Below are 26,294 nucleotides of genomic sequence, written 5' to 3'. Positions count from 1 at the left end.
TTTAGAGGGAAAAGAAGGGAGAGGGAGAGAGAGATAGACTCATCAATGAGAGAGAACATCGATTGGCTGCCTCCTGCACACCCCTCACTGGGGATCTGGCCCACAAACTGGGCATGTGCCCTGACTGGGAATTGAACCGGCAGCCTTTGGTGCATGGGTTGATGCTCAACTACTGAGCCACACCTTCCGGGTGTGACCCTGAATTTTTAGAGGGTGGTTCAGTGACGCTTCTCATTTGTACTGATGAGTTGCCTTAAGGAAAGTTTGCCAATCAAAGTTCGCCATTCTTATACCATCGGAGTATGAGAATGCTTATCTCCCCATATTCCTTCAGCATTGGCTATGAATGCCTTATTCTTAAGTACTGTTAACTTGATAGCCAAAAAATATTTCCTTGTTGGAAGTTGCATTTTCAGATTATAAGTGAGATTGACTAGATAACTTTCCCTGTTGAAATCTCAAAAAACAAAGGTAAGTCTGGCTAGTGTGGCTCAGTGGTTGAGCATCGACTCATGCACCAAGAGGTCACCAGTTGGATTCCTGGTCAGGGCACATGCCCAGGTTGTGGGCCCGATCCCCAGTGGGGGGCATGCAGGAGGCGGCCAATCGATGTTCTCTTTCATCGATGTTTCTATCTCCCTCTCCCTCTCCCTTTCTCTCTGTCTAAAATCAATAAAGAAAAAAAAAGTAAAATATAAAAATGTTATAGTACCTACTGTGAAAAATAGCAAACTAAAAGTAAAAGGAAAATAGAATGGGAGTATTTGTAACTCATAGCAAAGGACTAATGTAAAAAGAGAACCATTAAATTTTACATGAAAAATCTCAGTATCTCTATAGATAAATGGGCAGAGAATGTCAACAGGGAAGTGGTGATACAAATAGTCAACAAACTTGGAAATATTTTTCTTACTAAGAATCAAATGCAAAATAACCTAATAATAAAAAAAACCATTAAATTAAAAGAGCAATAGCTAATTGGCGATGAAGTTGTGTTCAGTCCATATGTATGGACAGCACTTTAGCAGTAATATGACACTTTGTACTAAGAATTGAAGATCTGTTCATTCCCTCACACTACAGATCTGAAAATTTATTCCAAGAAAATCATTTAACATGGGTAAAAAGCTACAAGGGTGACAACATCTATTTTAAAGCTGCTTGCCATAGTAAAACTTGAAAATAATATAAATGTTGTGTATTAAAGAGCCCCAACATCTCAAAAGAGGCTGGATGACCGGTGGAGTCAGCAGTCTTACAATGTGGTCCATGATCTGCTCCACAGATTTTTTTTTATTATAAAATATTGTACAAATGAACTGTGTGTGTGTATATATGTGCTTTTATTTAGTTCAGGGAACAATAATAAAGTGAATGGCCTGTAAGTATGATCCAGCTAAAGAAAAAGAACGTTACCAACCAACACCTTAGGAACTCCTCACGTGATGGCTGTCAACTACTTCCCCTTTTTCCACAGATGTAACCATTATGGTAAATTGTATTAACTGTTCCCTTATTTTTAAAAAGTATTTTTTTTTAACACATGTGTATGTATCTATACAAAATATATTAATTTTATCTGTTTTGATTTGTTAAATATGTTTTTATTGATTTTTTAGAGAGAGAGGAAGGGACACAGAGAAACATCAATGAGAGAGAAACATCCATCAGCTGCCTCCTGCATGCCCCCTACTGGGGATTGAGTCCACAACCCGGGCATGTGCCCTGACCAGGAATCGAACCGGGGCCTCTCAGTCTGTGGGACGACGTTCAATACACTGAGCCACACTGGCAGGGCTCCATTTTTAATTTTTTTAAGGAAACTCCATACTACTTTCCACTGGCTATTCCAGTCTGCATTCCCATCAGCAGTGCATATAGGTTCCCTTTTCTCCACATCCTCTCCAGCACTTGTTTGTGGATTTATTGATGATAACCATTCTGACAGGTGTGAGGTAATATCTCTTTGTGGTTTTAATTTGAATCTGATGATTAGTGATGTTGAGCATCTTTTCAAATGTCTATTGGCCATCTGTATGTCCTGTTTGGATAAGTGTCTATTCAGGTCCTTTGCTGATTTTTAATTGGATTGTTTTGTTTATGAAATTCTTAATGCAATAGTAGTGTAATTTTATTAGATAAAAATTTATACTTCAACTGTTGTGTTTTGATAAACTCGATGTAATCACTCTTCAGCTTTTTAATGCACAGGATAAACTTATTATCCTCATTGTTTTCTCAATGATATATAGCTGAGTCTCTTAAATACATAATGAAACTACTTTATAAAACTTAATTTGAAGTGTTTTTACCTTAAGGCTTATTGTGTAATTAAAAAGAACAAATTCATTGGTCCTTTCAAATTTAGTTTATAAGTTCCATAATTTATTTCTTTACTTTTTAAAAAATGGATTTTATGACAGTATTTCATATAAGGGTGGAAGGTTATTTGTTGTGTGACTATAACGTTCTTGGAATGAGCACAGTCTCATCTATTTTAGTCTCTTAGCTTTTTTTTTTTTTTTTTTTTTTTTAATTTTTTTTTTTTTATCCTCACCCGAGGACATTTTTCCATTTTTTGTACAGACAGAGTGGGAGGGAGAGAGAGGAAGAGAGAGAGAGAGAAACATCGATGTGAAAGGGACACATCGAGTGGCTGCCACCCGCATGACCAACCAGGGCCGGGGACAAACTGCAACCAAGGTACATGCCCTTAGCGGGAACCGAACCCGGGTCTCTCCGGACCGCAGGCGGGCGCTCTAACCGCTGAGCCAAACCGGCCAGGGCATATTTTAGTCTCTTAGCTTTGTAAGGAATGCAGTAAAGGTTATTTTTCTTCTGTGGCACATGAGTAAAATATATTCAGAACAAAGAAATTTTATTGTCCTCATCACAAATTAAATATTGTTATTAAGTTTGGAGAAAGCTGAGCTCAGATAGCCTTTGCTGTGAAAAGCTCATTTTGGTCACTTATATTGATACAGCAGAAATGTTAGTGTTAAGAAAATTAAGTAAAAATTAACTGTGGTGAAATCTGCTTATTTTATTTCCTAACATGGGATAGGCCTTTGCCAAATATTTACTTAATAAAACTTTCATTAAGACAATTTGAGTTGATACAGTTTTCTTGATCTAGGTAAAAATCAGAATAATACATCTCTGCTTTCCAGGGGATTATTTGTTTGGTAGGCCCAATCTTTCATTAGCTCTCTAAAATTTGGAATTTTATTTTTTAACCTTTTTGTTATAGGAAATTTCAAACATTTCAAAGTAGAGAGACTAATAATACCCTACCCCATGTACCCATCTTCCAGTTACCAATTTATGGCCTATCATGTTTTCTTTGTACTTTCTGCTTTCTCCTCGTTTCACCATCTCCAACCCTGGATTATTTTTAAGCAAATCCCAGATATCATATCATTCTTCCTGTAAATACTTGAATACATATCTGAAAGAAAAGGACTCTCTTTTCCAAGCATAACTACATTACCTTCATGCCCTTGTTTGGATCTTCATTTCTTCACGAGGCATTTACCCATTGTGTTTCTTTGCTCTAGTGTTCCTTCTAGTTTCGTTTACCTTTCTGAAATGGTATGTTTTCATTAATTTCTTCTTGAGTCATTTCACCTTCTTTCAAATGTTCCTATTATCTGATCACACTTTTGACTTTTTCTAATTCTGATGTATGTTGCTCTTTCTTTTCTTTTTTGTTTTTTTATCCTCACCCAAGGACATTTTTCCATTTTTTGTTCAGATAGAGTGGGACGGATAGAGAGGAAGAGAGAGAGAGAGAAACATCGACGTAAAAGGGACACATCGAGTGGCTGCCACCCGCACGACCGACCAGGGCCGGGGACAAACTGCAACCGAGGTACGCGCCCTTAGCGGGAACCGAACCCGGGTCTCTCAGGACCGCAGGCCGACGCTCTAACCGCTGAACCAAACTGGCCAGAGCGTATGTTGCTCTTTCAAAGCTTCTAACATTTTCTTAATTTCTTTTAGCTTCAATTACCATAGTTAGATTGTAGTTTTCATCTGATTTGTGAGCATGTCTTCTTGGTATGATTTCATTGTTGGGATGTTAGGTCACTCCTTATTCTGTTTTGTTTTTTGTTTGTTTTTTGTTTTTTTTTAAACTGTACAATGAATGGGATTCTGAAGTTCCTTTTGTGTTGCTCATTTTTGAGTGAAGCATGTTTTCCATATGTTTTTAATAGGGAACATGGATCAGGATAGCTTTCTTAACTCCACTGCTCTTCCTCTTCTGTGTTTTCACAAAGTAATACGAAATATAGCCTGAGATCTGAGATCTGTTGGCTGTATTAACCCTCCCCTAGTTTTGGATGGACCTTCTCTGTCCTTTGCCTCTATTTTCCTCATGCTGAATTTGGATTAGATTCCCAGTAGTTACTCCTTAGTGTGGGGATTTATCTAAAAGGGTTGGTTTGTCTGTTTCTTAAATTCATAGGGCCCACCTCCACCCTTTACTTGGCGTCCACTCTAGCACTCCCAAGGATTATTTTGCCCTCATCCAAGGATTGGAGCCTTATAAGTTCCCTCCCAGTTTCTCTATTGTTCTCAGAATTGCATGAGAATCTCATAGTGAAGGCCTAATAGCGATTTTGTGGGTCTCTGGCTCTCACAAATTTTTTTGTCTTCCTTTGATTTCCTCTTGCACACTTTCTGATACCATGTGGATTTTGGTGGCTTGAAATGACCTGCATGTGTTTTGGAGTTCGTCATTATATTTTGTCACCTAGCTGTGTTGTAGATGTTGTCTCTGGGTATTTGGTGTTTGGGTATTCCTGGTTGTACTGTTTTCATGGAGATTGTAGGGGAGATTCAGTAACATTGCTTCTAATGCCATCTTCCCAGAATCCTCTTTTAATTTTTTTTCACATTTCTGTGCTAGTTTAATTTATTCTTATTGAACTATAATCGACATACAGTATCCTGCGTATTTCAGCTGTATATCATAGTGATTCAACATTTATATACATTAAGAAATGATCCCCAAGATAAGTCTAGTTACCATACAAGGTTCTTACAATATATTCCCTATGCTGTACATTACATCCCCATGACTTATATCTTTTATACTGGGAGATTGTACTTGTTAATTCCCTTCTGTTATTTCACAAGCCTCCCAACCACTCCCCTGTCTGGTAACCACCAATTTGTTTCCTGGATTTACGAGGCAGTTTTTCAGTTTGTTTGTTTTGTATTTTAGACTCCACATGTAAGTGAAATCATATGGTATTTCTATTTCTCTGTCTGACTTATTTCACTTAGCATAATACCCTGTAGGTCCATCCATGTTGTCGAAAATGGCAAGACTTCTTTTTTTTATGGCTAATTTTCCATTGCACATATATGTCACATCTTCATTATTCATTCATCTGTCAGTAGACAGGTTGCTTCCATAGCTTGGCTATTGTAAATAATGATGCAGTATACATAGGGGTGCATATATCTCTTCAAATTAATGTTTTTCTTTTCTTCATATAAATACTCCAAAATGGAACGGATGTATCATATGGTAGTTATATTTTAATTTTTCGAGGAACCTCCATACTGTTTTTCATAGTTGCTGCGCTAGTTTACATTCCCACCAACAACACATGAGGGTTCCCTTTTCTCCATCTTTGCCAACACTTGTTATTTTTTGTCTTTGAGAATAGCCATTCTGACATGTGAGGTGATATCTCATTGTGATGTTGGTGTGCACTTCCCTGATGATTACTGATACTGAGCATTTTTCATGTGCTTGTCATCATCTGTATGTCTTCTTTGGGAAAAAAATATCTACTCAAGTCCTTTGCCTATTTTTTAATTGTTTTTTTTTTTTTATATTAAGTTGTATAAGTTCTTTATATATTTTGGATATTAACCTCTTATTGGATGTATGATTTGCAAATACCTTTTCCCATTCAGTAGGTTGTCTTTTCATTTTGTTGATGGTTTCCTTCACTATGCAAAAGTTTTTCCAGTTTGATGTAGTTGAATTTGTTTAATTTTGCTTTTGTTGCCTTGGCCAGAGGCTGGACCTGCAGCAGGCGTGGGCCAGGGTGTTCTAGGGCATGCTGAACCAGGCTGCCTTTGTGCAAGGGCTGAATCTGGTGCAGACTGGGGTCTGGAGCACGTGGTGTCAGGGCTGCTGGGGCTCCTGGAGCTGTGGTGGTTCTGGGCCATGCTGCTCCTGGGCCGCTTTGGTGGGATGGCTGGATTAGGCAAAAGCCGAAGAGATCCTGGTGTATGTCGCTCTGGGGCCTTTCTGGCAGTATGGCTGGAACTGGAGTGGGAGAGGGTCAGGGGTCTTTGTCGGGATAGCTGGAGTTGGAGGTGGCGTTAGCCAGGGAGGTATTGGGGTGTGTTGCGCCAGAGATAAAGTATTGGGATGGCTGGATTGGGCTCATGCTGCAGGTTTCCCAGAGCACTCTGTACCGAATTTGGCTTGATAGTATGACTGCAGCTGGCAGGGGTAGTAGGGGAGAGGCCTCTTTGGAGCTACTTTTGGGTGATGGCTGGAGTTGATGTGGGCCAGGGGCCCTGGGACCGAGCTGCTTAAGTGCCTGGACCCTGCTCCCACATGCACTCCTAAGGTGGAAGGAGAATGTAAAAAGGGGCACTTGCAGGTACCTCTGATTCTGAGCAAAATCCAGTAGTCCCCTGCCATCTTGCAGACTCGGTAGGGTTAGTAAATGGATTTTTCTTTTTTATCCTCATCTGAGGACATTTTTGCATTTATCTTCAGATAGAGTGGGAGAGAGAGACGGAGGAAGAGAGAGAGAAAGAAACATTGATGTGAGAGAGACACAGCGAGTGGTTGCCACCCACACAACCCCAACCAGGGGGCCGGGGACAAACTGCAACCGAGGTACGCGCCCTTTGTGGGAACTGAACCCGGGTCTCTCTGGTCCACAGGCCAACGCTCTAACCGCTGAGCCAAACCAGCCAGGGCAGTAAATGGATTTCTTGCATGTATAGTCTAGGTGCCCTTTATATTGCTGGTTTGTTGTTGTATTGCTGTGTCCCAGAGTGGGGGAGTTTGTACATGGACTCCACAGGGCTATCTCTTGCAGATCACAGCCTCGGATGGGTTCCTTTCATTACACATGTCTCCATTTTTCCTATCCTTATCTATGTGGTCTCTGTATCATTGTGCAGACACTGTTTAATCAGCCCTCCATTTTTCTTTAGGGGGAATTGCTCTACATGTAGGTGTATATTTGGTGTGTCTGTGGGGAGGAGTTCAGTTCAGGCTCTTCCTACACAGTCACCTTGGACCCCTCCCCCTGTTTTTGATTTTAAGCTCAACTTATTTGTCCATGAACAGAGGCCAAGTTTTTTATCTGACATTAACTTTCACCTTTGAGAACTTGTGACACACCTTATGCGTCACTAATTTCAAGCCCTTCATTTTATCTGTAAGGATATCTATAAGGAAGCTGAATTTCAGAGAGTTTAAGAGACTGTCCAGCTATTTAGTGTAAACCTGAAAACAAGAATCCAGTTTTCCTGACACTTAGTTCAGTACCCTGAATAATGAAAGTGTTCTCGTTATTAGACACTCCTAAAAGCTCACACTATATACATTTTAAAAATTAACATACATTTTGCAAAGTAAATATTTTAATGGCAGTATATTTTTCCAGAGTTCTAAAAATTACATAGATATTAATAATATTTTTATGAGGAAGAAACCGATAGATATTAAGTTACTACATTTACTAATACGTTTGGTATGTTTGTTGGTCCAAGTGAATTAAACTAATTGTCAATTTAAAAACAAGATTTTTATGTGTACATCTTGGTAGTCCCCTAGGCTGCTCCACTGGTAGTCTTTTTTTTTTTTTTTTAAGGTAATCAATAAAAAGTAAATATAAGATCTAAACTTTTAATTTAGAGTTTAATAGGAATAAACAAAACTACTTTATTCTGAGTTGAAATTCAATTTCTGCCTAATTTTCTGATGTTATTTTTTTTTTCCAGTGGCTGTGACGCAGTTTACCTTTGCATTGATCATTGTAGTCAGTTTCTGTACCTAGTATTGTTTATAGTTTGTTTAGGGTAGTGCCGAAGGTCTGTACATAGGGTTGTTTAAGTAGTAGAGGGTGTGGTTCTCTAAGAGCTTGTTGTACTCACAAGTTTTTCCTTGCCAGTAATTCTATTTCTTTCCTAAAGAAAGAAGTTATTCTTTATAAAAAAAAAGTCACAGTAAATTTTCTAGTTCTCTGTAATTTTCTTTCCATTCTGGTCTTCACTAGTTATAAATAACACATGAAATGACTTTCAAGGTAGAAAGCAGGAATCCATTTTGAAATGTTCTATAAAATAAAGAGTGATTTATGGTTTCATATGATTTTGGCTGAAAGCACTCGGGCTTTGCCAGGTCATCAAAGTCCTGTCAGGGGAATCTATTATTTATTGTTCGATACGCTGGGAGTGGTGTAAGTAGTTTATTTTATGTTTATCTTATGTAAGTATAGTGTTAGGAAAAATCAATTCCAGATACTGATACAGTTTTAAGAATAGATCATAGAGAACTGACCTAAATGTTATATCTGTAAGTGTTGAGGTTTAACATTAAGAAATTGGATTAAAAGGGGATTTTTGAAAAATGAACCAATTTTCATTCTTATAAAATGTTTTAGATAACATTCTTGAAAATATTAATTTCATTCCTGCTTGTTCTTGATTTTACATCTCTTTTATTTAGACAGGTTTGGAAAATTGCAGAAAGTTGGGACTATGCATTTTTGTTTGTTAGATGAACATGTAACATTCTGTAAGCTTCTAATATATTTTTCTAGCTGCCAAGTTTATAACAGAACCTCATCTGAGAAGGGCAGGATGTAAGACATGTAAGACCTCAATTTCCCCCAGTACGGATTGTTATGAAATGTTAATTTAATACTTACTGTTTACCTGTGTTTGATGAAAATGACTTGCCTATAAAAGTTGCTGGTCTTGCATCAGAATTCTACATTTTTCCTATAATCCTTTGGCAGGCTTACTTGATACACCTTCACTAATGAATTTAATAATCATATTTCATAATGTGAAATGTGTAAATGATATTGTTTGATGAACTTCTATTGTGTACATATAGAGAAGGCCTATAGTATACATATAAAAAGGTTATTGGACTTTAAAAAAACGATTCAGTTTTTAGATCTTTGAAGATAACTTAAGTAAATAGTAAACAAGTTATAGTTTTTTTTTTTCCCTTGAAATAACTAATCTGTTGGAGTAGAAAGAAAACCAGTATTTATTGTCAGTGACATGCTAGGAGGCACTGTGTAAGGTGTTTATATCATTTTGTACCTATTCCTGCCTACACCCCTATGAGATGTATTATTAGCCCTATATTTCAGCTGAAACACATTGTACTTGTATATCTTTACTCACATATTTTACAGTGTGTTTCCAGTGTAATACTGTGTGATCTGACCCTGATCTGGGTTATCTGCTTCTAACTCATGTATGGCTTTTCCTAGTGGGAGAGATTGTATAATTCATTGCAAGCCTATATATATTTAATACAAATGCCCTCATAGGAATGGTATGTGAATTTGAGAAATGATTTGGAAATAGTTCACTTTTTATGGTGCCAAGTGTTAAAAAATGATTTTATTGAAATCAGTCAAATGCTATTAAATTATTTAAAACTAATTTGAAATCAGTTTAAATGCTATTAAGTTCACTTATAAATACCAATTTAGACAAAACAATTATTTTACTAATTTTCCTAAATTATCGATAACACTGCAAAGTTTATGTTAACTTTATTCCTAAACAAGAATTACAAAAAAATCATGCCACTTAAAGTTCAGATTTAATGTAAGTTCATCCTTCATTCTGTGAATAGAATTGTTTTCCTGCAACACCGATTTGACCATGCTGTTCTGGCTAAAATGCTTTCAAGATTCCCTGTTGCTTACAAGGTCCAAGTCAGACTCCACAGTTAGGCTCCAGCCACCCTTTTGAGCATCACCTTTTGGTTCTCTCTTCCTTCATCATTTACCAGGAATACCCCCTTCTACCTTCCTTTTTCCGTCCACATTTTCCTTCTTCTGTGTTCTTTAGTTGGGTTGTTGCAGATCCCGAAACACCAACCTAGTGTCCCTTGCTCTTAGGAGCTTTCCATGACTCCCCTCTACAGAAGGAATGCTTGTTTCCATTGTGTTCCTATAACACTTTTAACTACACATTTATTATTGTAATCTACTTAAATTAACATTTTTTACACTCTGAGCTCATTTAGGCTAGGAATTGCCTTAAGCTTCGCTCATTTTTCCTCACTACCTATCACAGTCTGCCCCATCCCTCTTCCCTTTCCTCATTTTCCCTTTCCCCCTTTCCTTAAAAAATATTTACAGAGAAACCACCATGTGCCTCCTCTGTTCAAGAAGTCAGGGTTTATTAAATAGGTGGGAAGAAATATGAAATTCTGGCCAGGAAGATATTACTAACTGTATTATTAGACTATTTTATTCATTCTAACCATGAAGTTAATAGGCCCATTTAACATAGGAACAGCCTATCAATTTCACAAACTTGTGGAGATGCCTGGATGGAAGTACTAAGGGAAAACACAAATGATAGTCATTTTGGTTTTATATAATTTGGACTCAAATCATGTTCAGTGTTGAAATCCATTCTTGGCTTTGCTTTGTCAGCAGAGACATGACTTCTGACAGTGTTGATCACAGCCGTGGAAGTAACCATATGCTAACCACATGTGTATTTGTCTATACAAAGTAACAGCTAATTTGGGCCAAATAGAGGAGAGTAATTTTATTATTGTTTACCATTGGAGTGGGCATCTGATAAAAATAGGTGTATGTTTGCAGTAGTCTTTAGACAACAATATAGTATTTTTAAACTATCTGTATAAAGAATAATAAAAGTAGGTATGTTCATTGAGCAAGTTCCCTCTGCTAACAGCTGAATAATTCTGTGAGATAAATGGTTGTATTTCCCGTTGATGAAGAAACAAAGTCTCAGAGAAGTCAAGTGACTTGTCTGAGGTCGCACAGCTAGTTAAGCAGCAAAACTAAGATTCAAGTCTAGGTCTGTCTGACTGAGACCATTCTCCTTTCATTGGATTGCTGTTTTGCACTTACATCCTGATCCTTAGACTCCTATCCAAGTTGGACAGAGTGAATTTACCCTGGTAATTTGAGTTCGAGATACCGAATTACTGAATTACTTGACCTTTGGCAAGTTATTTAACCTTTCTCATCCCATTTCTCACATGGGTTATACTGCCTGCCTCCCAGGATTTTAATGAGGAATAAATGAGACAATGTATGTGAAAATATATTGTGAACCGTAGAAGCCCTGTTAATTAATGTTTGGTAATGCATTATTAATGCTGTCATTGTTACTTTAACATACTAATTCTGCCTCTTGAATATGTCTTTGCTGCTATCCTTTTTAACTAAGCTGTATAGCAGCTTTTGAAGTACCATAGTGACTGCATTTCATTAATAAGAAAAGTTATTTCTTTAGGTGTAAAAAGTTGAAATAGTCAAGATAAAAGACAGTGGAACAATACAATTTTAACTGTTTGAAGACGTCCGCTTAACTATTTAAAACTCTCCTGTCTCCCATTTCCTTGTACAACACAAATTCTCACTCTGTTTTCTCTTTGAATTATATCCGAAGTTGAAAATTCATGATGACTTATTTCTAATAATCGATGTTTAATGGCAGTATACAGCACTTTTGGTCAGAACTTCTTTTTGAACCAAGCCATATATACCCACAAAGTGTTCACCACTGGAAAACTCTAGTTCTTTGGTGAATACAGCTGGAGCTTGTCTTTAATGTGGTTTTTAAGTAGAGATCCACGATGTCAATTGCTTCCATATGCCTATTGCTTTTTACGTAAAGAAGATAACTGTTCCATTTTCTTGAAATCCTTGATGCATAGTGTGTAGTTTAAATGCTTGCCAAAAGAAGGGTGAAGATCAAGGTGTTTTCATTGCAGTGAAAAAGTCAGTAGAGTAGCACAATAGAATTGCACTAAACTTTCAAAACATGCTTTGTTTGTCTGATGGACAGAAAATAGTTAATATCCTCTCTTGAAATGGTAGATCTTAGTATATGAAAAGTTGTGGGATGCCCTGGCCGGTTTGGCTCAGCAGTAGGGTGTCGGCCCACAGACCAAAGAGTCACAGGTTCGATTCTGGCCCAGGACATGTACCTCGGTTGCGGTTCAGTCCCTGGGTCCGGTTGGGGTCCTGCAGGCAACCAGTTGATGTGTCTCTCTCACGTTGATGTTTTTCTCTCTCTCTTTAAAATAAAAAGTTGTGGGAGAGTCTTGAACTTCAACATAGGGTATTAACTTGCAGATATAGCTGAATACCTGATTGTTTCAATTATAAAATCATTATCTTTGGTACTTTTTATTGTTTTTGTTGATATGGAGAATAGTAATATGTATTTCCTTTTATGATAACCAATTTTATGGTGTGGCTTAATTTGATTCCAAAACAGTAATGTTCTTTTCAAACTATTCTGTTAACCAGAAAGTAAAATACTAGATCTTGTAAATGGCCTCTTTTAAACTGGCTAACCCATTGCTTAAGTGAATGAATGCCATTCCCCGTCACAGGCACTGTGGCTTTGGAGTTAGATTTTGGTTCAGATTTCAATTCTACAACTATTTTTTTTTTCTCCTTGGTATGTTTTCATTGATTTTTTTAGAGAGGAAGAGAGAGAGAGACAAACACTGATGCAAGAGAGAAACATCGATCAGCTGCCTCCTGCATGCCCCCTGCACGCTGAACCCGAAACCTGGGCATGTGCCCTGACCGGTAATGGAACCAGGACCTCCCAGTCCATGGAATGACGCTCAATCCACTGAGCCACACCAGCTGGGCAGCTCGAGATCTTGTTTTGTTTTCTTGGAGCATTGGGCAACAAGTTAACACGTTTGCACCCCAGTATGCAGATGCTTCTCTCTCAGTGAAATTGAGATTGTCAAATGATCTAGTGTGTGAACATAGTTCCTAAATAACGAAATGCTATATCAACAGTTTTTGACAGTTGCTCATTTCTGATCCTTTGCTGATAAAAATAATTTAGGTAGTTGTTTTTAAAAAATATCTCTTCCACATAATAAAAATTTCAGCATTAGTAGTCTGTTTAAGAAACATCCACCCTGGCCGGTTTGGCTCAGTGGTTAGAGCGTTGGCCTGCAGTCCACAGAGACCCGGGTTCGGTTCCCACTAAGGGCATGTACCTCGGCTGCAGTTTGTCCCCAGCCCTGGCTGGGTCGTGCGGGTGGCAGCCACTTGATGTGTCCCTTGCACGTCGATGTTTCTCTCTCTCTCTCTCCCTCCTGCTCTATCTGAATAAAAAATGGAAAAATGTTCTCAGGTGAGGATAAAAAAAAAAAGAAACATCCAATGGTATAAATAATATGCACATCATGGTTTAGAATACAAAGATAAACTTACTTTGTTAAACTCTTCTATACAGCTATGACATGAATCGAACATTTTGCATTTTATATATTTTTATATATATTCTACATTCTAAATGATATAGGTATGTGTTTTTATAGGTTTGCCTGAATCCATCATTGCGGCTGCATGTTCAAGAAGTGGCCAGAAGGTTCTGCATGTTGATTCGTAAGTTTATCAATGATAGTATTTAATGCTTCCTAAATATCTCTATACAAAGTGAAAAAATAAATATGCACATGTGTGTACATATATGCATATATGTAATATATAGACTTTTTAAGATAGAAAAATGATTACAATTAATTTTCACACAAAATATGTAAACTATATAATGAACATGTTTTACTAATATACTCTGTAAAATATGATGGTTCCTTTAAAAATAAATCAAATGTACCATGATTTTATTTTTCACATGAGTGATTTTGTTTTTTTAAATGATAACTAATTCTCCAAGAGGCTTGGAAACCTCATACCTGCCCTTTTTCTTATACATGTGTGTGAGCATATACAACCTGTACATGCAGTTGTATTTTAGGCTTTGTATTTGATTGTTGAAAAGTGCAGCTAATAGATTTAGAATGTGGTTTTAGTAAAAATTGAGACTATTAGAAAATCTTCACTATGAGAACTATCTCGAGTTTTTTTTCCCTTTTGCCTTAAATGTGATTATAAAAAGGAAGTTAATGAAAAATTCAAATTTAAAATAGAGCATAGTTTAAACCTCTCCTTCATTCCTGCTTCCTCCTGAAACAAATCACTAACTTTCCACCTACCTATTTAGAGCTTTTGAACATTGTATCTCGACATTTGAATTGTTCATTAAATAGGAATAAAAAAGAATCAAGAAGAAAAATACTTTATATTTTCTGTTACATATAACTACAATGTTTTTTTATAATGCCAGATTACAAAGAATAACTAGATTTGTTATAGTTTCTAGTGCTTTCTCATATATTACCCCACTGTAAATGTGTAGGAATTACAAAAGGGGTATTAGTTCATTTACATTTAACTCTTTCTAAATTTATTTTGAAAGCCTATTAAATCTCAAAATTTCTAAATTAAATTACGTTCAATTTGCAGACAAGTCCCGCCCTTGGAATTCCCCTTCACTATTGTATGTGTAACTGCATGCGTTAATGTCTCCATTTAGTCTTTTTTGACATGTCATGGATTCACATGCCAAAAAAATCTGCCACCTTTAACGCCCAGGTACTGAGCCAGTGTGCGTCACAAGGCTTAATAAAAATCTAAATTCAGTTTTTTTTCTTGTTAATGTTAATTAACCTAAAATTGAAAATAAAAATCTTAAATTTCCCTAAATTGTTATTTATTGTACCTGTACTCGACACTACTCACCATATCAGATTCTTTACACATATTATATCATTTAATTCCCATGACAGCCAAGTGAGGTAGGTAGCATTATCCCAATTTAACAAATGGGGAATGTGAAGCATGGAGAGATTAAGTAATTTTTCTAACTCTATCCAGCTAGTTCTTGTCTGTCTTTAACCTGAAATTTATTCTGTGTTGTTTTTTAATCTCAAAACCTGAGGGCTTCCCAGAATGAAGAGTATTTTAGAAATCACATAGGGTTTACTGATACTCCAAAATCAAATTTTGATTAGGAACATAAGAAGCTAAACCTTATTTTGTTAAACAGTGAATCAGTTAGAAAGGCTTTATAATATGGTTGCCTTAAGAATGTATAGCTTAATAAAAACAATATTTCAAAATGAGCAAACTTTTCTTCTGTTTTAGATCCCCAGGCTTGGTTGCTTTTGAGAGTGTAGATACATCTAGGTATTGATTTATAGGATGCTTTTCTGCTGTGAGCCAGGTTTAAATACTTTCTCATTTTTATTCATTTTAGCATTTAAGGTTCTTCATAGTCAGATTCAATCTTCCCCAAACATCTTTAATTTCTGATTTACATATATAATAGTACCATATATCTCTGTTCCATAGACATAGCTTCCCATGTTTTTTTTTTATCCTCACCCGAGGACACTTTTTCATTCTTTGTTCAGATAGAGCAGGAGGGAGAGAGAGAGAGAGAAACATCGACGTGAAAGGGACACATCGAGTGGCTGCCACCCGCACGACCAACCAGGGCCGGGGACAAACTGCAACCGAAGTACATGCCCTTAGCGGGAACCGAACCCGGGTCTCTCCGGACCGCAGGCCGACGCTCTAACCGCTGAGCCAAACCGGCCAGGGCCCATGTTTTTTAATTTATATTTATTTATTTTATTTTTATTTTTCGTTAATCCTCACGGAAGGATATTTTTCCATTGATTTTTAGATAGAGTGAAAAGGAGGTGGTTGGGGAGAGAAACACCGATGTGAGAGAGACACGTTGATTGGTTGCCTCTGTCTTGACCCTGATCAGGATGGGGAATCGAACCTGCAACCCTCCAGTTCATGGGCCAGTGCTCTAACTGCTAAGCCAAACCAGCCAGAGCTCTTCCCACATTTTTATTTTTATTTTTTAAATAATAATTAAATTGTAGTAAGAAACATAATGTAAAATTTGCCATCTTAACCATTTTTAAGTGTACAGGTCAGTAGTGTTAAGTCTATTCACATTGTTGTGCAGCAAATCTCCAGAACCCTTTTGATCTTGCCAAACTGAATCTATACCCATTAAACAATAACCGCCCATTCCTTCCCCCCTTAACCCCTGGCGACCACCATTCTATTTTCTGTCTCCATCAATTTGACTACTTTAGATACCTGTTATAATTGGAACAGTACAGTATTTTTCTTTTTGTGACTGCCTTGTTTCACTCATGTCCTCAAGGTTCATCCATTTTTTTATCACGTGTCAGAATCTTCCACTTTAAGACTGAATAATATTACATTGTATGTGTACACCATACCCATTCATAAAATGTGGGTTACTTCCAACTCTTGACTAGAGGGAATAATGCTGCTATGAACCTGGATGTGCAAAATACATCTTGGAGGTCCTGCTTTCAGTTCTTTGGGATATGTACCTAGAATTGGGATTGCTAGATGAGGTGGTAATTCTGTTTTTAGCCTTTGTGAAGAACTGTCATACTATTTTCCATGCGGCAACTGTACCCGTTTACATTCCCACTAACTTCCCATCCTTTGGCTCCTTGGGAGGTTGCATATGGATTTTAGAGCCATAATGCCTCAGTTCAGGTCTTTGTTTCGGCACTTACTAGGTGTGTAAACTTTGACAACTGATTTAATCTTTTTATACCTCCGTTTCTTGATATAAAGGGCATAATAATAGTACTTTATAAGATTCTTTATAGGATGAAATAAAATAATCCATGTAATAGTTTTATAACAGTGCCTGAAACATAATAAACCCTCAGTAAATGTTAACATCTGTTACTCTAACAGTATTGTTGCTGCTAGATATAAACAGTGAAGCCAGAGAAAGGAGTGACTAATCATGCCTGGAAGATTAGTGAAAAGTGTCATAGAGATGACATTTGAGCTGAGTCTTGAAAGATGAGTAAGACTTTAATGAAGAATTAGAGCATTCCAGAAAGAGGCAACAGATTGAAAGGGCATGACATGCTAGGTGAAGGGTGAGAACTTGAGTATAACTGAAAGGTTAGCTAAGTGAGTCGGATTAATAAGAGCTGAAGCTGGAGGTAGAATGTTGTTTAGGTCTGTATGCTGAGGTAGGGATTTTATTTAGTGGTTTTATCCTTAATAATTATCTTTACTACCTTCATGTTTTTCCCTCAAACCCATATTCAGTCCTTCAGCATATACTGTCAGCTCTACTTCTAAAATATAACCCACATCTAAGGAGTTTTCTGTCTCTACTCTTCTTTCCAGTTCATTCCACTGTTACTTACTCTTGAACTTCTCCAGATACCTCCTAATTGGTCTGTTTTCACTACTTCACCCAGCATTTGAACTCTGCCTCCTTTCTAACTGCATCCGCTGTACCTCCCTCCCTTGTTCCCGTGCTCTGTTAGTGTTGGAATTATGCACTTTAAAAAAATTCTGAATAGTCCAGCTGGTGTGGCTCAGTGGTTGAGCATTGACCCATGCACGGTTCGATTCTTGGTCAGGGCACGTGCCCAGGTTGTGGGCCCAATCCCCAGTGGGGGCATGCAGGAGGCGGCTAGTTGATGTTCTCTCTCATCAATGTTTCTATCTCTCCCTTTCTCTCTAAAAATCAATAAAGAAAAACAAATTTAATTCTGAATATTATTTTTGCCCTTTTTTTTCTATTTCTTTTTTCCTTGATCTCATTCTTGCTAGAGATTGGTTACTACTTCCTTTCTTCTACTTTCTTTGGCTTGAAACGATTCTCGTTCTTATTTCTCTTCTGGAGCTATAGTACAGTTATCAAAACTCAGAAATTAATATTGGTGGAATAATGACCACTCAACTACAGGCCTAATTTGAATTTCACTAAATGTTCTTCTTCTTTTTAATCCTCACTTGAAGACATTCTTAGAAAGAGGGGGAGAGAGGGAGGGAGGGAGAGAGAGAGAAAGAGAGAGAGGAAGAGAAAGAGAAACATTGATGTGAGACAAAAACATCAATTGGTTGGTTGCTTTCTGTATGTGCCTGTTCCAGGCACATACAGGACTAGAACCTACAACTCAGGTACGTGTCCTGAGTGGGAATTAAACCAGCAACCTTTTGGTGCACAGGATTATGCTCAACTGAATGAGCCACTTTGGCCGGGCAGTAATGTTCTTTATTTGTTCTACGATCTAGTATAGGATCCCACATGGCATTTAGTCCTTAATAGTCTCAAATTATCTCCCACAAGGTTAACTGATGTTTGCCTAATGGTGATTTTAAGAAAAATTATCTTCTTTCCATTTTTACTTATTTATTGCATTTTTTTTTTTTTTTGTAAAGAAGAACTGTTTTTTTCTCTCCTACTCATTTATTTGTACAATTATGTGTATCAGTATGGGTTCTTGGATATTTATTTTATTCTCTGAGTAGTAATCTAATACTACCATTGTTTATTTTTTTAATTTAAATTGTTCCAACTTTGGTGATTGTGAGTGCTTTTCCATTATGTTCCTATATCCTTGTAAAATGTCCTATCCTTGTTTGAGCACTTTCTTACTTTAGGACACTATAAGATGTTCCAGGCTCATGTTATATTTTCTCTGCTCTAACTCTAGAATCAACCACTTATCCTGGAGCCCTCTGTCCATGTATTTGAGAATGGTATTTAGAAACCAAGGTCACAATACTATGTGTGCTCAATCCTACTGGAATGTTACTGCTTCGAGTCCCTCTCAGTGCACAGGACTAGTTAATATATTTATGATACCTCCAATTAAATTGATAAGTTAATATATTTATAATACCTCCAATTAAATTGATAACTATTAAAATCCTATTTAAAAAGGGATATATAATGGAATAAAATGCAAAATGTACCACATTTTTAAAAGATGATACATGAAATTTCAACAACCTATTGTGCTTATGTAAGACTACTGTAAGCTAACCCCCAGCATAAGCTTTCTCTTAAGCCATAAAAACTGCTTTGAAGGAAATACTGAGAAGTCTCACGTTAGTAATACACTTTATCTGTTTTGAGATGCTTGGTACCTACGTGCTTAGTAAATACTTTTTGGATAAATCCCTTTATGTGAGAATCTATGACTGTGAAGGGACCAGAAACTTACGTTGTTTGATGATTATGGTCAGAATCTGTAACTAGCCAGACTGGAAATAAAGGAAATTAACCCTTGCGATTTACCACAGCGGAACAATGACAGCACATCTCCTAGCATCATCTTGACACATGAAGAGCTTTATCTTCGTCACCTAGCAAGGCACCATCAGTAGGTAGACACTTCATGAATGCCACTTGGTGATAGTGTAGGGTTCAGGAGAGCTTACTTTTCATTTCTTAAAGGAATAGGATAAGAAAGTTGCCATGGAACGTATTTGGTTGGTTTCTCAGTTTTCAGATTTTCCATTTTTAAAAAGATGTTTCCAGTCATGGAGAATGGAAGCTGCTCACTATTTTCTTTAATGTTTTAAAACAATCTACATTATGTAATATGGTACAGTGAGGATGATACTCTAGACAAGGGATTGGCAAACTGGCCCACAGGCCAGGTGCCTGTTTTTGTGAATAAAGTATTGGAACACAGCCATGCCCATTCATGTATGTATTGTCTGCTTTTCTTATATAGTGGCAGAGTTGAGTAGTTATGACAGAGACCATGTGGCCTGCAAGACCTAAAATATTTTTCAGTAGTCCCTTTACAGAAAAGGTTTGCTGACCCCTGCTCTAGAGTATACTTTTAGCCCATATAAATAATATACTTCTTTAACTATTCTGTACAATCGCTGTCTTCTGCATTTATTAAGGTATAATGGATGGCAAAGATAGGATCAGAGACGAAATAATGATTTAAATTTTAAAATTTGTTAAAATCCTGCTTAAGTTTTTTTTATTGTAACAGTAATAGATCTACACTATGTTATGAAGAGAAAAATAAGAAAGCATACTGCTGTTACTTGTTACTATTTATATATGCTATGAACATTAATTATGACATTTTTCTATGCCATGCTACGTGAGTTCAGGTGAAGAATAAGGGGCTTGTATTAAAGGGACCTAAAATACAGTGGCTTGAAGAACAGTTGCTAAAAATAATTTGTGATTAAAACAAATATGAAGAGTCCACTGCTAATAGGGAGGCAGCTCTGCCCCATGGGGACTTAGGCTCCTTCCCTCTCATTTCCTTACTATTCTGTTGGGTATGTGTTGTTTGCATGGTCTAAACTGGGTCACAAATTTGCACAAATTCAGTGTGGATTGACCTTTGTCCTTTTAAGGCCTGGGCCTGGAAAGGCATATATCACTTCTGCTCATATTCCCTGGACAAAAGCTTAGTTATATATCCACTACTAGTTATATAGTTGTGTGGAGACATAACACCCACTTCCTACATGGATGATCAGTAGAGAAGAAGGGCAGATTTTGGTGGACAGGTAATAGTTTCTGCTGTAGGCACACAACTTTTCTTACAGAAGATCTTTTTTTTTTTAACTTAACATTTTAACATGTCAAAAATATGATTTTTAATTATAATTGGCTGTATTTATCAAATAAATGCACTACAGTTTATTTACCTGGTTATCTACTGCTGTATTTAAAAATGTTTCCCATTTTCTGTTATAAACAAAATGTGGACACCCATAAGTATATGGATTTTGTTTATAAATGTCTAATATTTTGGTAAAAAAAAAGGTACTGTCCTCAATTTTTAACATGTTTTTATATTTGTTAAATGGTCTTAAGATCTTTTCTTTTCTCTAATTTAAATTGTCACAAAGTCCACTGGACTTGAGCTTGTATAACTTTTGTGCCTCAATAAAACTAAATGTAATGGTAAGGAATTAGGTAAAATTCACTTTTTTGCAGGATAATTTATGTAGTTACCTAGTAGAATAGTGACCTGAACTTAAAATGTCATCCTTACAAACTTTTGAGTAGTGTTATTTTTCTTACTTTGATTCAAGTATTTCTTACATTAAAACATTAAATATTAAATGAGACAAAAACTATAAGACTAACAGCGGGCAAACATGCACTTTAAGTTTTTTATGTGTATGTATTACATTCATGACTTTGTGAAGATAACTTAGCACTTTAATCTTCTGCCACTGTTTACATTTATATACCACAGAAGTGTTGATGGTAAAGGGTTCTGAAGTGTGGCCCATTATAAAATACTAAGTACAATTTCTGTTGATTTATAAACACTGTCTAAGTGTCATCACTATCAACAGCAGCTAATCTTATTCAAAATAGTCACTTCATTGCTGTGTTGTCATAGATTTCTGTAGACAGATTTTAAACTAAAGTTCACTTCTGCCAAATTGTAATTGAAGGAACTATATTTTTGTGTGCCAGCATTCTGTCTCTATAAATGTAAAATCTGCGGTTCTTTTCAGAGAACTACATTTACTGTAGATATTAATGAGCTGTTGACATGTGAAATTTCAAGCATAGATGTGATTTAAAAAAGCAATTTGCAATTCAAAATGTAGAGATTGGCATTTGCTTTAAACTTGAGTTGCTAAAGGGACAAGCACATGACTGAAAGTTTATAGTTGAACAGAATCTCTTTCAACCAATAATTGTTTGTCTACACAGCCTCAGTCAATCTTTTCTCCTAATCATATAAATGATTGGTTTTCTTGTTTTTCCCATTAATCTTCACTTTCTACTATAAATGCTTCACACACAGAAAGAAAATAAACTAAATAAATTGGAAACAATGCTGTTACCTCACTGAATTCATTTACATTTATTTTTTAGAGTCTCTCTCTTTTTTTTTTTTATCCTCACCTGAGGACATTTTTCCGTTTTATTTTGTTCAGGTAGAGTGGGAGGGAGAGAGAGGAACAGAGAGAGAGAGAGAAACATCGATGAGAAAGGAACACATCGAGGGGCTGCCACCCGCACAACCGACCAGGGCCGGGGACAAACTGCAACCGAGGTACGCGCCCTTAGCGGGAACCGAACCCGGGTCTCTCAGGACCGCAGGCCGACGCTCTAACCGTTGAGCCAAACCGGCCAGGGCTAGAGTCTCTTTTAAAAAAAAAAAAAAAAAAAAAAGACTACTCAATGTTTGGGGTCTTTAAGTCTAATACGTATTTAGTGGATTTTTGATATGGGCACAAATGATATGACTAAAAATAGCTATAGATGTTTTAATCTTGTACAATAATCATATCATTATTTCTAAAGTTGAAACCATTGCTATACTTTAATAACTTGACCAAAGAATAAATAGTATTATCTTGTGGGGTTATGAACTGATGTCACTATTTCATGTCAGTTTCTGGGCTAGATTTCTTTTTGGTCTGATAAATGAAATTTTTTTTCTAGTTAGAAATTGTGTCTAGGAATTGTTTAGGAATTATGATAAAGAGAAGTAAACAATTACTTTGTCTCTCTCTTTTTTTGTTTGGTTGTAAAAATATTTTCCCCCATTATCTGATCTATCTATCTATCATCTATCTATCTATCTATCTATCTATCTATCTATCTATCTATCTATCAACATACATATGCTTGTAATAAGAGCTCAGGCAATGTACATGTAGTACATGTAGTACATAGACATATATACATGAAAAATATACATATTATTCCTCCTACATACCACTCCCAAAAGACCACTATTAGTTTGGTATATTCTATCTGGAGAACTTAAGACTAGTTTCATGAGAGAGAAGAATGAATGCATGAGTGAAAGGATAAAATGAATTGATGTGATGAAACTATGCCATTATACTGTCTCCTCATCACCTCTATGTGCTTGCTCACCCTTTTCACATTTAAATATGTATTTATTAAATTTTTAGAGAGAGAGAGAGAGAGAAACATTGATGTGAGTGAGAAACATCAGCTGCTTCCGGCTCGCCTCCTACTGGGGATCGAGCCCACAACCTGGGCATGTGCCCTGAGGAATCAAACCAGGACTTCTCAGTCCATGGGATGACACTTAATCCACTGAGACATACCAGTGGGCCCTTTTGACATTTAAGAATATTATTATGTTGTGCTACTAATGGTCAACAAACATTGGCAGGAGATTTGACTTTGGGTGGTGTGCACACAATGCATTATGCAGATGATGTTTTATAGAATTGTACACTTGTAACCTGTATAATTTTATTAACCCGTGCCACCCCAATAAATTCAATTAAAAACCTATTTTTTTGTTTTTTTAACAAATAAACAGTTGATCAAAACAAAATTCGATCATAGGATTGTACTAGGAAATTTTATCTGATTAGATTCCTTAAGAGTTTTGGAGCTGTGACTGACCATCATTTTCAAAGGGTGGTTTCTGGGCTCACTGTTTCTCCACCACTGACTTGACATTATTTTGATATTCCCCTTTTTCTCTTTGTTATTCATCATTATGTTTTGGCTCTGAGGTGGGAGACACTAAAATTTGTCAAGAATTATTGTCATATCACAAGAAATACTTGCATTATCATTAGAAACCACTTGTAAAAACCCAGATGAGATTATGGGCTTTGCTAGTCCCTGAGTATCAAGAGGTGAACAACAAAACACCATGACTCTTGCCCTTATAACGACCTTGGACCCTACTACGGGATTGTAGGCATTAAACATACTTACATTTTATATGATCAGTTGTGCTTGTGCAAGAAAAAAAGAATAGTGCTACAAGAGGGTGAGGGGGAGCAGAATTTAGATTTGGGGGCAGGAGGGTAGCATGAATGGGAATGGTAGCAATAACATGGATGTGAAGCTATGAAGATCTTTAAGAACTAGCATCATTTTTCTTTCATAGAAAAGGTTACTTGATTTCTTACTACACTCAAACATGTTGTGGTTTAATAAAGCTCTATCATTGAGTCGTCTCAGTAATTGCAGCTATAGTAGTCTGTCAAATCAATTTTATGATATTTTTCTGCCCTGGAAATTAACTCTACATATATAGAGTTGAGTGAAAAATTTAGGTCGGATGCCTTGTTTCTCTAATGAAAGGACAAAAACGTTCTGTGTAGATGTTCTTTGATTATTGGCTTCTGAAAAAAGAAAGGAGTATTGATTCAACAGCTACTACTACTGTGAAGTTATTTTTAGTAGCTTTTAGCTTGTGGAAATTGCGGTCTGTTTATGTTTTCTTTAAGGCGAAAATAAAATAACATGGCTCTTTCTCTTATTCCAGAAGACTAGCATATACGCAACTAAGGTAGCTCAAAGATGTGTTTGAAAAGTTTTAGATTTAAACTATCATAAAGGGATAGCGAAATAAAGTATAACCTCACTTAGAATAATTTTTTAAATTTTTTATCTTCTATTATTTAGATAAGGGTGAGAAAAATATATATGAAGTATCAAAGAATCAAGTGTTTCCTCATTTTCTCCTTTCTGTATTCCCCATGTTAAAGACAGATTTCATGATGTCTGTGGCACTAATTTATGAGTGAAAGTAATTTTTATTTGTTTAACCTATTCTAGTATTCAAGACGTTCTATGCTATTAAATACTACGTGATATATTAATAATAGCTACTGTTTACTGAGTATTTGCTCAGTACTCTATTAGGTACTTTACAAATACTGTGGAACCTGGGTTTTTGAACTTAATTCATTCTGGAAGGCTGTTTGAGAAGCGATTTGTTCAAAAACCGAACTACTTTTTCCCATTAGAAATCATGTAAATTGAATTAATTCGTTTCAGACCCCCAGTGATTCCTGTTTTAACCTTTGTTTATATCCAGTACATGACTCATGTACTGCTTAATCAATTAACAAACACTTCTTTTCTTAAATTTATCGACCCACCCCCTACTGTCCTTAAAGGAATCACTTTCAGCACTGTTCCAGGGATGTCTTTCAGGGGGTCAGTATGGGGCATCCTCACTTGCTGTCACAGCTAACCGCTTTTCCAAATCAACAACAGTTTTTCTACCTCTTTAATTGCCTGTGATCATTGTCTCTTTCATACCCTTAGCAACATTAGCACTCTTTTTTTTTTTTTTAATGTTTTTTTTTATTATTGGAACATTAGCACTCTTGATGGCCTCTTTCTGTTTTAAAATTGTGCTAATTGTCCATTTTGCCAGCAACAAAAGCAAAAAAACACACGAAAATACTCACAGCACAATTTCCTGAGATTTTAGCTGTAACCTGCCTCATACTGGCACGCTCTCTCCTTTGTTTGTGGCGTGAGACACGCTTTTTGTCATGCTGATGTAGCAGCAAGAAAGGGTTGTCAGGTCAAAAACAGAAGCTTGTTCAAGGACATGGACATCTTTTCCGAGAACAATCTGGTCCAGAACCGAATTGTTGGAGATGGGAGACGTTCAGGAACCGAGGTTTGACTGTGTTAAGTTATTTACTTCTTATTAGTTATCTAAAAGATAATTCCCCTCCTTTTGCAAGTAAGGAAACAAACTCAGAGAATGGAACTAACTTGCCCAATGTCACATGTCTGTTAAGGGGCAGAGTCAGGATTTTAAACTCAGGTCCATCGGACTGCAAAGCCTGTGCTCTTTCGATAAGAGATTAGAAAACAAACACACAGATACTGGGCTTGGTGGTCAGAAACCTGCTTCTAGTTGTTACTCTGTCACTGATTAGTCATGTGACTTACATTGTTTTCTTTAACTGTCAAGTGGGTCTAGTGTACAACCTCCCTTGAAGCATCACTGTGCTGGCCCAGTGGAACATGTGTAAAAAGTTGAAGTGCTGTGAGCAACCCTGACAAAATGTCACAGCTTCACTAAAAGGCTTTTACTTTGAAATTATCTGGAGTATGCTTAGCCTTTATTTTGGAGCACAGTGTGGGAAAAATCCTTGGAAGCGATTTGCACATTTTTATGGTTTTGAAACAGAAATGTCATTTTATCTTTAGGTCACTGCAATCCGGATGACAGGAGCTTCATTTACAAATGACAATTCTTGCATAAGGAGGTTTTTTTTTTCCCATAGAGCTGAGGCCAGATTGATTGAGACAGCTCTTTGCAGAAATCGTGATACATCAGCTTTTCTCTAGATATTACCAATTTTGACTTGTTTTATTCAGTGTGTTTGAATTAGAATAGCTTCCCCACAACATAGAGAACTACATGCAAAGATAATTGAATGTACGGATGCGTTTTTTCCACCACCTCTCTCTTGCTCTACCCTCCTCCCCTGGAGCAATTTCTTTATCATTCATTCTCTTTTGAAAAGGAAATGAAGAGAAATCTTTTTTCTCTTGGATTTTTTAAAATTTTTCTTACCCCTTGTTTTGTTTGTCTTTTTTGTTTTTACTTTGAACTG

The 26,294-nt window shown here is 36.5% G+C and overlaps 1 protein-coding gene across 7 annotated transcripts in view; it reads left to right on the top strand.

Annotated features, from left to right (window-relative positions):
- The window catches only part of CHM (CHM Rab escort protein), a 166,312-nt gene that overhangs the window by 11,183 nt on the left and 128,835 nt on the right, over positions 1 to 26,294 (top strand). For 5 of the 7 annotated variants that reach the window (XR_004960572.1, XM_036270815.1, XM_036270813.1 and 2 more), the window contains exon 2: positions 13,580 to 13,646. Coding sequence is in view for 5 of the 7 variants with exons in the window: in XM_036270815.1 (XP_036126708.1) it covers positions 13,580 to 13,646 (67 nt within the window). In the remaining 2 variants the exon portion in view is untranslated. Of the gene's footprint in view, positions 1 to 1,473; positions 1,492 to 13,563; positions 13,647 to 26,294 lie in introns of those variants that run through there. The other 2 variants (XM_036270814.1, XM_036270817.1) reach the window with 2 other exon arrangements.

Source organism: Molossus molossus, unplaced genomic scaffold, assembly GCF_014108415.1.
Source record: "Molossus molossus isolate mMolMol1 unplaced genomic scaffold, mMolMol1.p scaffold_m16_p_2, whole genome shotgun sequence".
Taxonomy (NCBI): domain Eukaryota; kingdom Metazoa; phylum Chordata; class Mammalia; order Chiroptera; family Molossidae; genus Molossus; species Molossus molossus.
The sequence above is the reverse complement of the archived record's forward strand: the minus strand, read 5'-3'. Positions and strand labels throughout refer to the sequence as shown.